The 16,229-nt window shown below is 46.8% G+C and overlaps 1 protein-coding gene across 1 annotated transcript in view; it reads right to left on the reverse strand.

The window, feature by feature from the left end:
* Positions 1-16,229, reverse strand: part of DGCR8 (DGCR8 microprocessor complex subunit) — a 34,762-nt gene that overhangs the window by 2,242 nt on the left and 16,291 nt on the right. Inside the window, exons 10-13 of the mRNA XM_047098237.1 lie at positions 4,543-4,643; positions 4,106-4,212; positions 2,221-2,348; positions 691-804 (exon numbers count right to left, since the gene is read on the reverse strand). Of these exons, the coding sequence (XP_046954193.1) occupies positions 691-804; positions 2,221-2,348; positions 4,106-4,212; positions 4,543-4,643 (450 nt within the window). The remainder of the gene's footprint in view (positions 1-690; positions 805-2,220; positions 2,349-4,105; positions 4,213-4,542; positions 4,644-16,229) is intronic.

Below are 16,229 nucleotides of genomic sequence, written 5' to 3' on the forward strand. Positions count from 1 at the left end.
AAGTGAAGGGCCAAGGAAGTTACAGCCACCAGGGACAATCACGTAGGTGGTTCTCTCTCCCCACCCCAACTTGACGGCAGGTTCTCTCTCCCCGCCCCAACTTGAGGTATCTCCTGGACCAGAAAGGCCAAACATACAACAGATTCTCATTCCCCACCTCCCCCTCCCTGGGGTTTTATATAGGCCTCCAGGCAAATACCACAGCTTCACAAGGTCCTAGCCTAGAAGACCCTCAGGCAAGTGGTTTTAGGAAGCTTCATCGGGACTGAGCCTTACCCAGGTTCAATGTTGTGTGAACCATGCTCCTCCCTCACAGAAATGACAAGGACCCAAAGAAGAGGCCCAGGATGGCAGTCTGTGTCCCACAAGACCCTGAGAATGGGAGGCCTGACTGGTATAACGTCCCTGCCTTCAAACTGAGTACTGAGTGGAAATACCCAGAAGGCAGGTCCTTCACAACCACAGGCCAGGTCTGAGAGTTCTATAATGTAACTAAAAAGTGAATTGATCTGATGCAAATGTCATGAATGCTGAAACGCACGGAAAAGCACATCTACCCTAGAAGTGTTGAGGCTGACTTCCCTCCCACAGCTGCCAACGTGGCTGTGCTAGGTGCCCCTCCCCTCCCTTGAGGGCAAGAGGATGAGGGTGCGGAGGGGCCTTTGGTGCTGGCCAGGCCTGCACACTCACCCTCTCCTCAGCCAGCCTCTTCATCTCCTCCTGTAGTTTGCTCAGGATGTGCAGGTTTGGCTTGTTCTTCTTGGCATATTGCTGCAGCTCAATCACACTTTTGTCCGAGGTCTCCTGGGGAGCACAGCACCTTGCTCTCAGGACTGCCTGGGGCAGGCCCCACAGACATATTATGGCCAGCAGCCAGAGCTGCACTCCCAACCTACACCTGGCAGCTGACACAGCCACAGAGAACGCAGACCAGTCCACAGCTGCCCAGCTCACTTTCTGACCATACTACCCCCACTTCTGCCTCACCCTGAGCAGGCAGAAGCCACAGCCTCTTCCCTTCATGGGGCAAAGGCATCCTGGCACCCAGCTGCCTCCACTCCTGCCATCGGCTGGGCACTCGTACTGCCCAGACCCTCAGAGTGGAACGATCAGGGTACGGCCTCCGCCAGCAGGGACAGCATGCTGCCCGATGGGATAAACCCTGGCACTGGGGCCCAGCTGGGAGCCCATCAGCCCTAGACACTGCGCTCTCTGCATATCTGCAAACCCTCCAACTTTGAGAACAGGATCAAGCTGTCCTGAGGCCCTTCCTGTCTGAAAAGGCCATCTCTGAGGCCGCCTGCCATGCCTTCGAGTGTCAGACTCCACCTGTCCTCCAAAAGATACAGGCTGAGGCTGTGCCTAGACTGGACGCTCATCCTCCAACTTAGGGAGAGTTCCCACTCACAGGCCAAAGCAGGCTTTTCTCAATCTTAGCCCAAACAAGATACAGCACAAAAGTAAAGGCACATGAAGGCAGAAATCAGCCTCATCTGCAGTCATTGGAGTTTTCTCAGCAACACATATCTGGAGGTTCCTCTCTAAGCACCCTGGGGGCCCAGTGTCACCTCCTTAGATGCCACATGGCCACCCCTCCCCTCACTGGGATGCAGGTAACCCAGACTATTTCTGGAAACATCAGGGTAAAAATAAATGTAAACACCTCCCAGGACTTCCCTCCACCCCACAAAACATACAAACCTAAGGGTACTGGTTTAAATCTCTCAATCTCGGCAAAACAGCAGAAACTAAACAGATGACGTGTACAGGTATTTAGTTAAAAAAAACTGGTGTTCATAAGCAGGAAGAGGTGGCCTGCATCTCTTACTCTCCCTTAAGCTTCTAGGGGTCCTCAAATTAATCCAAGGGCTTGCAGTTCCGGTGTGGGGGAAGGGGAGACACCAGGTCTCAGCTCAGAAGCTTCCTCTCCACTGGGGCTGGCAGCACTCACCACGTGTACCTCCTGCTGGGCAGGCTCACCCCACACAGCCAGAGCCAGGCCCAGGCTTCTCAGGGAGGGAGACACAGCATGAATGACCACCTCCCACCCCCAAGGTCACAGACATGGCCCAGCAGAGCGCCTGAGAAGCAGCCTTGAACAAGAGCAGAGCTGCCCAACACTATCTCCGGTGACAGCAGGACCTCAAACAGGTGTGCCACGGTGGAGGGAGGATGATAAGCACAGAGGCTGCCTTAGGTCCTGGGGAGGAGCCTGGTTACCTGCTTGACCATCTTGCTGCTTTCGCGACCATACATGCGCAATAAAGACCCCCAATTCTTGACATGTGGATGCAGCAGCTGAAGGATTTTCTGAGAGGCTAACTGTTTTCCAACTCTCTTATTCTTACCTGTGAGGAAGGAAGAGGAAATGTGGAGAGGGAGTCACTAGAACATTCAGCTGTCAACATGGCCACCTTGCCTACAGAGGAGACACACCTGCCATTCCCCCACCCAGCAAACGGCATGTTCTACAGGAGGGGGTACAGACGTCTTCCACCACTGCAGTGGGCACTGGAGTCTTACAAAGCTGAGACCAGGACCCACCCTAACCCCATTTAGCAGAACAGCTCCCTCAAAGGCTTCAGAAAATCAGAATGGGCCCAAGGTCATAACTTACAAGGCCACCCTCCCACCACACCCTACACTTCCAGAGATACAGACAAGCAAAACGAGTACCATGAAGCACATAGCCCAAGGCTCCTTGGGGACAGGCACAGGGGAGGGAGGCTCTGCCAGAAAGCCCAGAGGAGTTTCCAGAGGGTGTATGAACTTTGAAAGAGGAGTTTCTATGTATGCAGAGGGAAGGTGGGGCCAGGGAGCAGAGTGGGTCTGAGTGCCAGGAGATGCCTATGGCCAGACAGACCAAGGTGGCCACACTTCCCAGATAGGGAGGTCAATGGTGCCAGCACTCCTTCTATGCCACACCTGCCTGCTCCAGAAGGTGTCTCAGTGAGGACTAATATCTGCTGAATCACAGGGGACACCCAGGTCTGTGAGTTCTGTGATTTTCCCAAGGCCAACTTGTGTGTTACTTTCTAATTTACATAACACTGGTTTTGTGTTTATAGTAGTCATACAAAGTTTTCTTTTAAAATAAAGTTGTTTTCAGAAGTGGTTACTTTAGGGGTGCCTGGATGGCTCAGTCAATTAAGCATCTGACTCTTGATTTCAGTTCAGGTCATGATCTCAGTGTGTGAGTTTGAGCCCCACGTCAGATTCTGCACTGACAGTGCAAAGCCTGCTTGGGATTCTCTGTCTCCCTCTTTCTCTGCCCTTCCCCCCACTCATACATGGCACACTCTCTCAAAAATAAACATTAAAAGATAAGATAAAATAAAATGTAGTTATTTCAAAAACCAAATTCAGTGGGGCGCCTGGGTGGCTCAGCCAGTTAAGCATCCACTGGCTCAGGTCACGATCTCATGGTTTGTGAGTTCGAGTCCTGGATCAGGCTCTATGTTGACAGCTAGCTCAGAGCCTGGAGCCTGTCTTCAGATTCTGTGTCTCCCTCTCTCTCTGTGTCCCTCCCCTGCTCACACACTCTCTCTCTCTCTCTCAAAAATAAACATAAAAAAATTTTTTTTAAATAAAGAAGTTAAAAATAAATAACCAACCAAATTTGGTAAATACTGCAGGTGGTGTACACAAAGACCACAAATGGGGCAGGCACATCACCCAGCACAGGGATACAGAGTAGGGCAGGGCAAGGGCTCTGCTGCCATTCTAGGACATCCCTCCTCCTGCCACAGGGACCATGGGCTGGATGGGGCACTAGTGGCAGGGAGGGGGAAAACATGGCCTAGCCAAAGTGACCAGCCCAAGCCCAGGAACTAGGAGGATAGGGTTGGTACAGGCAGGACTACCACAGTCCCACCTCAGACTGACAGGCTTTCAGACAGAGGTCGATAGGAGATGCCAGTGGACACGGAGGACTGCGGGTGGTCAGCACACAAGGCAGGAGCTTGGGAGTGATGCCAGGGTAGTGGCCTGAGACTAAGCCCCAGAGGCTCAGGGCTCCCAGACAGGCCACATGGCAGTGTGCAACCTCCCCAGTGGTCAAGGGAAATTGCAGTGGGGTGACAGGGAGGAGGGAGGCAGTCCTTACACCAGCCGCGCACTGTGTGTTTGCCGCACGCCATGACATATTCACTCTTCTGGTTTTTACCAGGAACCACTTCAAACTTGATGGATGTATCACCCATTCCATGGTTTCTTAAAGAAAAAACATAGACAACCAGTGCCATCAGCTGAGGACGAAGAAATGACAGCTTCAGGATAGGCTTTAAAGGCTCAATGAAGACAATGCCAACCCTTTCCCCAAACCGCACATCTCAGCTGAAAAGGAGGGGATTCTCCTGATCCGATCTCACAGGCTCTGACTGACCAGCAGGCACAGGGGCTTCTGTGCACACAGGGAATACTTGCAATGGCTTGGCCTTTAGCATCACCTCTTGAACCAGGATAAACAGCTAGTAAAGACATTGGGCACCAAAAGAAAAGCCCCCACACAACCCTACTCAGAAGGGGAAGCACCCGCCCTACCTTTTAAGGCACTCGTGAAGGATCTGATAGGGAGACAACAGTCCGGCCTTGCTGGTCAGCTCGTAGACCCGTGAGTCCTCGATACTGATGTGGTTAAAATACTACAAAACAAAGCAGCCACTCCTAAGTGCTGGACCGAGCCTGCTGGCCTCACGGAGCTGTTCCCCATGCTGTCTGCTTCCCCCAGAAGCTTCCTGTCATCTTTACTGCCTTGAAGAGCACATTGCGCCCCCACCTCATTGTCCAGCGGCCCCTCTGAGACAGGACAAGCAGTGCTGTGCTAGGTTGGAGAGTATGCTGCAATGGGGTGGCAAAGCCTGGTGCTGCCTGGGAGCCTTTTCTGAATCTGAGTCTGATCAATTAGAAATCTAAAGACAAACAACCTTAGAAAAAAATTTTGAAGATCATCATAAGTGAGATTATAGAAGACAAAAGGTAAATCAGACAAAAGAGATGCACTCTAAAAAGGCCAAGCTCTCTGAAGGCTGTGAAGGGCCTGGCCTGGCTCCTGTTTCAAACACAGAGTCATCCTGTCCTAGCTCTGAGACCAACTGCTATGCCCAGAGAACAGAACAACTAAAGGGTTAATGGGAAACCACTTAACCAGTTGAGGGGAAAAAAGAGAAGTTCTGACAACAGAGGCAGGCAGCAGCCAGGAGGCAGTGTTGACCCCAACCAGACTTGGGCCTCTGCTGAGCCGCCCTCTGTGAACGAAGGATGTGGCCTAGTTCACTCAGCACAGCCCACCTCCCTGGTGGGGACTGCTGGGCTTCTGGGGTTGCCATAGCAAGGTACCACCAAGTGGGTGGCTTATTTATTTTTTCACAATTCTGGAGGCCAGAAGTCCCAAAGCAAGGTGTCAGCAGGCCACATTCCCTTTGAAACCTCTATGAGAGATTCTTTCTGGACCTTCCCAGGTTTTGGCAGCACCAAGCTTTCTTTAGCATCACTCCCAACTCCACCCAGCCCTCTCTCCACTTCCCTCCCTCTTCTTACAAGAACACAACACTTGTAAGAACACTACTCTGGGCAGGGAGGCAGGGGTTCCTCTCTCAGCGGACTGTGACTGAGTCAAAGAAAGCAAGGTGCCATTCCTAAAGGGAATTGCTGATTCTGGTGAGCTAGAAATCTCCCTACTCTCATTTGGCTACAGTTTCCAACAGGTCCCCACAAGATACCTCCACTTACGAGCATCTGCATCAGCATGGATCAGTTTCCAGGGAAAGTTATTCACCAAGACATCAGGCCCTAGACCTTAGTGGCTAGCCAGGCAGCCGACCCATCCATGGTGGCTGGCTCTCTCATTTCAGCCTTTTGATAACCCAGTCTCTAACCAGCAGTCGGCACCTGGGCTGTGGACCTGTGGTCAGACTGAGCAAGACCACCTGTGTACCCACGATCCTCCCTGACAGAGCCGAGGCAGACACACACATGGCAGAAGAACACACACTAAGAAGCTGGACACTTAACCGGTTAAGAAGCCGGTTAAGAGTCGGACACTTAACCAATCGAGCCACCTAAGTGCCCCGAACTCTCTATTAAAACCTAAATTGGTCGGGGGCGGGGGAAGGGAACCAAAAAAAACCAAGTCACTAATGCCTAAATTCTAGAACAAGCATGAACCAACCACAACCCACAGCTACCTAAAAAGCTATAAAATACTAAGAAGAAATCACCCCAGGTCTTGTGAAAAGGCTCAGTACCAGTTCTGCTCATCTGTTAATCAACACCAAACATGCTATGCCCTGAGCCTCTGCTTCCATGGCAATTCTAGAATTCTGGATATTCTATATCCACACCACCATTGCATGTGGACTTTGTGCCACTGTACCTCAAGGACAGCAGTGCATAGCGAGAGCTCCCAAAGAACCAGGGCCTGCCCAGCCAACCTTGGCATCCTGCCCCCACAGCTGGAACTCTGGAGCCACACCTCCACAAGGGCACCACCACCCACCCACCAAGCTACTGACAAGGATGTGACAGAAACACTGTCACAATTTTTCAGGAGCAAGACAGCAATTCCTATCAGTCATGATTGTGCTGCTCTAGTACCTTCAACCTGACAGAAAAGCTACTTTCTTCTCTGACAAACTTTAAAATGGGAAATAAGTACACACATATACAATTAAATTCTAAGTGTGAAGAAAAACCTCTCTAGAGGATGAGGACATTTTTGGTCATCAGACACATATCTGGTCCTTGTATCCAGTTCAGGGAGCGCCTAAAACTTTAGAATTTCCTAATAGGAGTATCTTTTGTTATTCAAAGGAGTCCCTCTGGACCTCATCTGAGTTTATGCTAATTAGGCATGGTGGGGGGCAGAGCCTAGACAGCTTCATGAGGGGGCTGGTCACCAGAAAGACCAACCATGATTAAGCACCTCTTCATCTGGCTATCCATTTGTATTCTTAATAATAAACCAGTAAACGTAAGGAGTTTCCCTGAGTTCTGAGAGCAAATTCTAAAAAAGTTCTCATTCAAGCAAATTAATGAACCCAAGGGAAGTCACGGAAACCCCTGAATCTGTAGTTGGCTGGTCAATGTGGGTGGCCTGCGCACCCCATTTGTGGCTGGAATGTGAAGTGTGGGCAGTCTTTTGGAACTGAGCCAACTCCATGTAAATAGTGTAAGAACTGAGCAAAGTTGCAGACACCTAGCTGGTGTCAGAGAATTGGAGAACCAACATGAAAAAGTCCCTTGTGTGTACAAGGGAACTTTTATACCTGGGATTTCCGAGCTGCCCACATAGCCTCCTCTACCTGGGAAGACCTCCTCTCTCAAGCTTGCCTTTTCTTTTTTTTTTATTTTTTAATGTTTATTTATTTTTTAGAGAGAGAGACAGAGTGTGAGCGGGGTAGGAGCAGAGATAGAGAGGGAGACCTAGAATCCGAAACAGGCTCCAGGCTCCGAGCTGTCAGTACAGAGCCTGCTGTGGGGCCAGAACTCGGGACCAGCGAGATCATGACCTAGGCTGAAGTTGGACACCCAACCAACTGAGCCACCCAGGCACCCCTCTCAGGCTACTTTCTGATGTTATTTCTGGAAAGATCCCTCACTTTCCAGAAGAGCCCCAGAGTACATGGTCAGATCCTGAATCTTCCTACTATCCAGCACAACCTGAGGCACAAATTCCAGAAACCTGCAGTCTCTGTCACAGCAGACGCCTCACTAGAGGTGCTGATGTAAAAGGCTCCAGGGACAAGGGTGCAGCCACAATGACCTTGCAGACTGTACAGGGCAGGAGGAAAGGTGGAACATGAAAGAACTGAGCACAAAGACTGCCAGCTGGTCATCATCAAAACCATGCACTCTAGAGAAGAGGTAACCACCAGTCTCTGACCACCAAGCATGAGGTAGAGACAGGGTTGACATCACAGTCTGGGGCAAGCTTGTAGCCCTCCAAGAGTGTATACCACCAGACAGCCACATATGAGGCCACATGCAGGTGGTGGGACTGCAAAAAGCAGCTGCGACAGAGCAGGTAACTGGAGCGACAGACCACTCTTCAACACACAAGGCTGGGAGAGCCATGGAACACCCCCGGATCCCCAAGCTGGCCAGAATGAAACTGGGAGGTCCCTGCTTAGGGAACTACAATGGTGCCAAATACAAAAGTGAACTAAAGCCAACAGTAAGCACAGAGACTTTCAGATTAAAAACTGGACTGAAATGCTAATTCATTCAGTTAATAACCAACCAAGCCAGATGCTGGTATCTTAGAGGCCACAACACTAAATGGAGACCATCCTGGATCTTATCTTGAAACCAGGTGTTCCTAACACTTGCTGTACTAACCCTGGAGAATTTTCCATTATCTCAACATGTCAAAAATTTCTTAAATCAACTATAATTTACTGAGTTACTTTAAACTTTACCACAATAGCCACAGGCAGTGGGGCGTGGGTGCTGCATGCTTAGACAGGTAAGACACACATCCCCACCGCACTGGGCAACAGCAGAGGCTACTCAGATGAGCTGCTATGACAAAGCAAAGCTCCATCTTCCAAAAAGGCTGCTGGAGCCGCACATCCCCTACTTGCCTAGGCCAAGCTGACTCCCAGCACCAGAACCATAGCTACCCCTTCCAGTTTCTGCTACCCCGTATCAGAGAATGGTGGCGTGCAACCTATATAGCCCATGCATCATCAACTGCAACAACCAATCCTAAGGGCCTCGGCAGGCTATGGGTAGAGGTGTAGGTAACAAGTTCTCCAACATGCCTTGGAAGCCTCCCTGAACAACCACTGTTCCATAGTTAGGTTATTGAGAAATAAAGTTGAAAATGTGATTTTTCCTGGAGGAGCTAGCCTTTTTGAGATTTTGTTTGCTGAGTGGGCTCTGTGATCTGTCTATGGCCCATCTATGACAATAAAGCACAAAAAATAGACACCCGAGTGCAATTTAAACTGCCATGGGCACTTTACCATATTTTAGAATAGTCTCAGTCTAAAAAGATTGGAAAAAAGGTTTAGTTTTTTTAACGTCAATTTATTTTCGAGAGAGTGTGCACCCGTACGAGTAGGGGAGGGGCAGAGAGAAAGGACAGAGGATCAGAAAAAGGCTCCTCGCTGATAGGAGAGCCCAATGTGGGGCTTGAAACCATGAGATCATGACCTGAGCTGAAGTCAGACTTAACCAACTGAGTCACCCAGGTGAATACTGTTTTATATTTTGTCTTTTTTGTTTTTGAAAAAAAGTTTTAAACGCAGCCTATACCAGTTCTAGGGTGACAGAATAAAAAAACCTCCAAATTTTGCTCCTCCACAGGATCAACAAGAACACTGACTAAAACTGTCAAAATCAACTTTTTCAGAATTCTGGAAATTAAAGACAACAACATGGGGAGCATTTATTCAAGAAAAAAATGGCTGAATTTTGCTAAGAACAATGAGCTTTGTAGCATTTTATTTATAAAATTTGGCCCATTCCTGTCTTCTCTTCCCAGCTCTGTGGTAGCCTTGGGAACCAGCAAGGCTGGTTCACTGAAGAAGGCAAACTGGTTCCCCAACACCCCAAGCCCAGAGAACCACTGCTGTCTGGTCCATGTGGCAGCTCTACAGAAAAGCTCATTGTAAAACTTGCCTTTATGCGACCCAACTCAGAGTTCATTCGGTGAAAACAGCCCAATTCCCCAGGAAACCTATCAAAAATAATCAGTGGCAACTGTTTCATACTGCAGTTGCCTGAGGCTGGGATACCAGCTGGCAAGCAAGAGGCAGGTCAGAAAACATAAAAGGAAAAGCTAGAGAATGAGATGCCCTTAAGAGGCTTTGAAAAGCTCCAACTTGTCTGGAGATCTAGGTGGCCACTTGCATGCCCAGGAAAGACCTGGGAAGGCCCAAATCTCCTGACTGACTCAGAAGCTCTGTGCAAGTGGGAAGGAAGTAAAGGCTAAGGCACAATGTCAACTACTAGAGCATTAAAGGTGACCCCAACATGCATAAAGAGCCCCCTAGCAAAGGCTGGGAGACTTACTGATTTAGGTCAGGAAATCTCTGATTGGATTTCACAAAATAGTCTAGGAAAGTCACACTATTATGGGTTGAATTCTGTCCACCCACATATTGATAGGCTGAAATCCTAACTTCCAATACCTCATTATATAACCTTTTTTGCAGATAAGGTCCTTACAGACATAATCAAGTTAAAATGAGGTCATTAGGGTGGGCCCTAATCCAATATGACTACTGTCCCTATAAACAGATTCAGAAACAAACACACAGTACAAGGAGAAGGACTGTTATCAGTTATCTCCAACTGTTATCTCCAGAGAGAGGCCTGAAAGAGATCTTTCTCTCCTAGCCTTCAGAAGAAACCAACCTTGCTGACACCTTGAGTTTAGATGTCCAGTCTCCAGAGCTGTGAGGCAAGAAATATGTCCTTGGGATGTCTGGGTGGTTCAGTCGGTTAAGGGTCTGACTTCAGTTCAGGGCATGATCTTGTGGTTAGTGGGTTTGAGTACTGCATCAGGCTCTGTGCTAACAGTTCAGAGCCTGTAGCCTGCTTCAGACTCTATGTCTCCCCCTCTCTCTCTGCCCCTCCCCTGCTTGTGCTCTCTCAAAAATGATAAATATTTTTAAAAAAAAATTGTCCTCTAACTGGTAATCTTGATATCCACAGTTGCCACATTATTTAAAATGCCCAGGTTTAACGAGACATGAACTAAAACACAAATGTATATGCCATACAAGATGAAGAAAAGTAGTCAATACAAACCATCCTTGAGGAGGGGCACCTGGGTGGCTTGGTCAGTTAAGGGTCCAACTCTTGATTTTGGCTCAGGTCATGATCTCACAGTTCGTGGGATCAAGCCCCACATCAGGCTCTGCGCTGACAGCTTGGAGCCTGCTTGGGATTCTCTCCTTCTCTCTCTGCCCCTCCCCCGCTCAAGTGCTCATGCATATGCTTGCACACTCTCTCAAGATAAACATTAAAAAATAAATAAAATAAACCAGCTATAATATGCTCAAAAAACTAAAACAAACAACCACATCTAAGAATTAAAGGAAAGCATAAGAACAGTATCTCACCAGACTATCAATTAAGACAAAGAAAATAAATAAATAAATAACAGTGCCCCATAGACCTGTGGGATACCATGAGTGTACTAGGTTACCTATAATAGGATTCCCAGAAAAAGAGGATACTAAAGGGCAAAAAAAATTATGAGAAAATAAAGGCTGAAACTTCTTAAAGATGGAAAACATTACGTATCCAAGAAGCTCAACAAATTCCAAAAAGAATAAACTAAAGAAATCTATACCTACACATTTCTGTCAAAGGCCAAAGACAAAATCTGAAAACAGTACGAGAAACAACTCATCAATAACATGATTCTCAGTAAGATTAACAGCCGATTTCTCATTCCTTATAGAGGCCAGAAGGCAGACAGATCACCACTATGAAAAAAAACAATGTCAACTAAGAATTCTATATGCAGAGGTGCCTGGGTGGCTCAGTGAGTTAAGCGTCCAACTCTTGATTTTGGCTCAGGTCATGATCTCACGGTTGTTAACTTTGAGCCCCGCACAGGGCTCTGCAACTGAATGTGGAGCCTGCTTGGGATTCTTGCTCTCTCTCCCTCTCTCTTTGCCCCTCCCTGGTTCTCTCTCAAAGTAAATAAATAAACTTAAAAAAAATTCTATACCCAGCCAGCAAAACTATGCTTCAAAAAGAGAATCATTAAGGGACACCTGGGTGGCTCAGTCAGTTAAGCGTCCAGCTGCAGCTCAGGTCACGATCTCATGGTTCATGGGTTTGAGCACCCACATCAGGCTGTCCCGACAGCTCAGAGCCTGGCACCTGCTTCAGATTCTGTCTCCCCCTGTCTCTCTGCCCCTCACCCACTCATACTCTCTCTCAAAAAATAACCATTTAAAAAAAATTTTTTTTTAAAGGGAATTGTTAAGACATTCTCAGATAAACAAAAATTGAGAGAATCCACAGGTAGTAGAACTGCCGTCCAAGAAATACTGAAGAGCCTTCAGGCCAAAATAAAAGGACACTGTAGACCATAAACAAATTGAGGGCATTACAAAAAATAAAGCTAACTACGGTAAATAAAAGACAATATAAACATATAGTTTCTAATTCTGTTTTTCCTTTCTCAACGTTTATTTATTTTTGGGACAGAGAGAGACGGAGCATGAACGGGGGAGGGGCAGAGAGAGAGGGAGACACAGAATCGGAAACAGGCTCCAGGCTCTGAGCCATCAGCCCAGAGCCCGACGCGGGGCTCGAACTCACGGACCGCGAGATCGTGACCTGGCTGAAGTCGGACGCTTAACCGACTGCGCCACCCAGGCGCCCCTGTTTTTCCTTTCTGAATTAAAGGACAACTATATAGAGGCATCTGGGTGGCTCAGTTGACTCAGAGTCCAATTTTGACTTAGGCCATGATCTCACAACTTGTCAGTTCAAGCCCAACATCAGGTTCTGCCTGAAGCCTGCTTTGGATTCTGTGTCTCCCTCTCTCTCCCCCTCCCCCGTTAGCAGTCTGTCTCTGTCTATCAAAAATAAACCAACATTGGGGCGCCTGGGTGGCTCAGTCGGTTAAGGGTCCGACTTCAGCTCAGGTCACGATCTCGCGGTCCGTGAGTTTGAGCCCCGAGTTGGGCTCTGGGCTGATGGCTCAGAGCCTGGAGTCTGCTTCCAATTCTGTGTCTCCCTCTCTCTGCCCCTCCCCCGTTCATGCTCTGTCTCTGTCTCAAAAATAAATAAACATTAAAAAAAAAAGAGAGAAAAAAAAGAGAAAAGAAAAAAATAAACCAACATTAAAAAAAATAGATTTAGGGGCGCCTGGGTGGCTCCATCAGTTAAGCATCCAACTTCAGTTCACGGCATGATCTCACAGTTCGTGGGTTCGAGCCCTGTGTCAGGTTCTGTGCTGGCAGCTCAGAGCCCGGAGCCTACTTCGGATTCTGTGTCTCCCTCTCTCTCTGACCCTCCCTTACTCACGGTCTGTCTCTCTCAAAAATAAACATTAAAAAAAAAAAAAAAAAGATTTAAAGACAACTACGTAAAACAATAATTATAAATCCATGTTTGTGGACACACAACATACAGAGAGGTAATTTGTGACAACATAACCATAAAGGTGACAGTAAATAGAGCTATAGGAGCAAAATTTTTATATACAACTGAAGTTAGTTGGCATTAGTCCAAACTAGATTGTTTTCAGTTTAGATGTTACTGTTATACCCTATGACAATCACCAAGAAAATAACTTAAAAATATACAGGGAGGGGCGCCTGGGTGGCTCAGTTGGTTAAGTGTCCGACTTCGGCTCAGGTCATGATCGCACGGCTTGTGAGTTCAAGCCCCACGTCAGGCTCCAGAGCCTGAAGCCTGCTTCAGATTCTGTGTCTCCCTCTCTCTCTGCCCCTCCCCTGCTCATGCTGTCTCTCAAAAATAAATAAATGTTAAAAAAATTTTAAAAATATATGTATATACAGTGAAAGAAACAAGAGAATTAAAGTGGTACATTAGAAAGTATTTAAAACAGGGGCGCCTGGGTGGCGCAGTTGGTTAAGCGTCCGACTTCAGCCAGGTCACGATCTCGCGGCCCGTGAGTTCGAGCCCCGCGTCGGGCTCTGGGCTGATGGCTCAGAGCCTGGAGCCTGTTTCCGATTCTGTGTCTCCCTCTCTCTCTGCCCCTCGCCCGTTCGTGCTCTGTCTCTCTCTGTCCCAAAAATAAATAAACGTTGAAAAAAAAAAAAAATTAAGAAAGTATTTAAAACAGAAGAGGCAGTAACGAAGGAACTGAGGAACAAAAAGACATAAAACAGAAAGCAAACAGTGTAATGGTATATATCAATTCTACCTTATCAGTAATTACATTTCAATTGACTAAGGTCCCTCCAAAAAGAAAAAAAAAAAGAAAAAAAGTTGATTAACTTTATTTAAAAGGGGCACCTGGCTGGCTTAGTCAGTGGGGCATGTGACTTTTGATCTTACGCTTGTAAATTCAAGCCCTGCATTGGGTGCAGAGATTACTTAAAAATAAAATCTTTAAAAAACAAATTGATTAAACTCTGACCAAAAGGCAGAGATTTGACAGAATGCATAGAAACAAAACCCAGTTTTATGCTGTGTAGAAGAAACACAATTTAGGTTCAAACACACAGACGGGTTAAAGGTAAAAGGATGGAAAGACATATCAGAAAGCAGGAATGACTGGGCGCCTGGGTGGCTCAGTCAGTTAAGCATCTGACTTCAGCTCAGGTCATGATCTGATGGTTCGTGAGTTCAAGCCCCACATTGGGCTCTGTGCTGGCAGCTCAGAGCCTGGAGCCTGCTTTGGATTCTGTGTCTCCCTCTCTCTCTGCCCCTCCCTGCTCACACTCTGTCTCTCTCTCAAAAATAAACAAATATTAAAAATTAAAAAAAAAAACAAACGTAGGAATGACTGTATCAGAGAAAACTGACTCTAAGACACTAAGACAAAACCTGTTACTAAAAATAAAGGATATTTAATAATGACAAACAGTCCATCCATCAAGGTGACATAACCATTATAAACATTAAATAGAACTGACTTCTGGTTTGAACACTTGTGACACCAAATGAATGTGTTTCCACACCAAGCCGTTCTAATGCTAACTGCCAGGAGTTAGAGCAGATCCTGCAGATTAAGGGCTCAGTCCTACAAGACTATTGCCACCACTTGCCACTAACCTCAAGTCCAGGTTGTCACCTGTGCTTCTGACTGAGCAGCTATATACTGGCGGTTCCCAACCCTTCCTCCGTTTTACTTCCTAGAGCCCTGCTTTATTACAAAAGGATATAACTTAGAAACAGCCAGATGGAAAAGATAAATAGGGCAAGTATAAAAGAAGGGGTACAGAGCTTCCATGCCTTCTCTGAGCCTGCCATCTTTTCAGCATCTCAATGTGTTCATCAACCAAGAAGCTCTCTGAACCCCTTCAGTTAAGAGTTTTTTAATGGAGGCTTCACTATACAGGCATAACTAATCACCTCATTGGCCATTAGCAATTAGCTCAACATCCAGTGCTTCCCCCCAAACACACAGGAGGGGGAGGCCCCTGAAAGTCCCAACCCTCTAATTAAATGGTAAATTCCCTGGGCAACCAGCTCCCACACCCAAAGGAATCGTCCAAAAGCTACTTCATTAACATAAACTCAGATGTGGCTGAAAGGGGCCTGTTAAGGGGTGCCCGAGTGGCTCAGTCAGTTAAGCATCTGACTTAGGCTCAGGTCATGATTTCACAGTTCGTGAGTTTGAGCGCGGCTTCAGGCAAGTTCGAGCCCCACTTCGGGCTCTGCACTGTCATTGTTGTGTGGGATTCCCTTTCTCTCTGCCCCTCATGAGATTCTCTCTCCCTCTCTCTCATAAATAAATAAATAGGAAAAAAATCTTCAAAAAAGGAGTCTGTTAAAAATAACAAAAAACATTCACCTTTATCAACCTGCAGCTTTTTAAAAAAATGGGGACAAAAAACACATTAATGTACTGTATTACATTAGAAGCTCTGCACCAGGAACCAAGAACAAAGACCAAACATACATTTCTAATTACCTCCCAATACCACCAACATATATGTAGCTACCAACAGCCCCAAAATACATGACGCAAAAACAGAATTGAAAGAAGCTATAATTCAATAACAACAGCAGAAGACTCCAATACCCACATTCAAGAACGGATAGAAGAACTAGGCAGAAGACCAACAAAGGAAGATAACACTATACACCAACTAGACCTAACAGGCATCTGGTTCACTCCATGGTACACTTGCATATAAAACGTTGTCTAGGGCAAATCGTATGTTAGGTCATAAAACAAACTTCAATGAATTTAAAAGACTGACTGAAATCATACAAACTATGTTTTTGAACCGCACTGGAATTAAAGATCAATAACTAAAGGAAATTTGGGAAATTCACAAATAGATGGAAAGTAGACATTCCTAAAATAACCAATGGTTCAAGAAGAAACCACAAGAGAAATGAGAAAAACACTTTGAGGTGAACAAAAAATAGAACACACACTAGAGCTTATGGGCCGCAGTTAAAGTAGTACATAGAAAAAAATTTATAGCCCAAGCTCCAATATTTAGAAAGAAGATCTCAGGGGGCACCTGGGTGGCTGAGTCAGTTAAGCACCTGACTCTTGATTTCAGCTCAGGTCATGATCCCAAGGTTGTGGGATTGAGCCCTGAGCATGG

The sequence above is a fragment of the Lynx rufus genome, unplaced genomic scaffold, assembly GCF_022079265.1.
Source record: "Lynx rufus isolate CCGP_SWC_20201006 ecotype Redwood Valley unplaced genomic scaffold, mLynRuf1.p SCAF_45, whole genome shotgun sequence".
In the NCBI taxonomy this organism is placed as follows: Eukaryota; Metazoa; Chordata; class Mammalia; order Carnivora; family Felidae; genus Lynx; species Lynx rufus.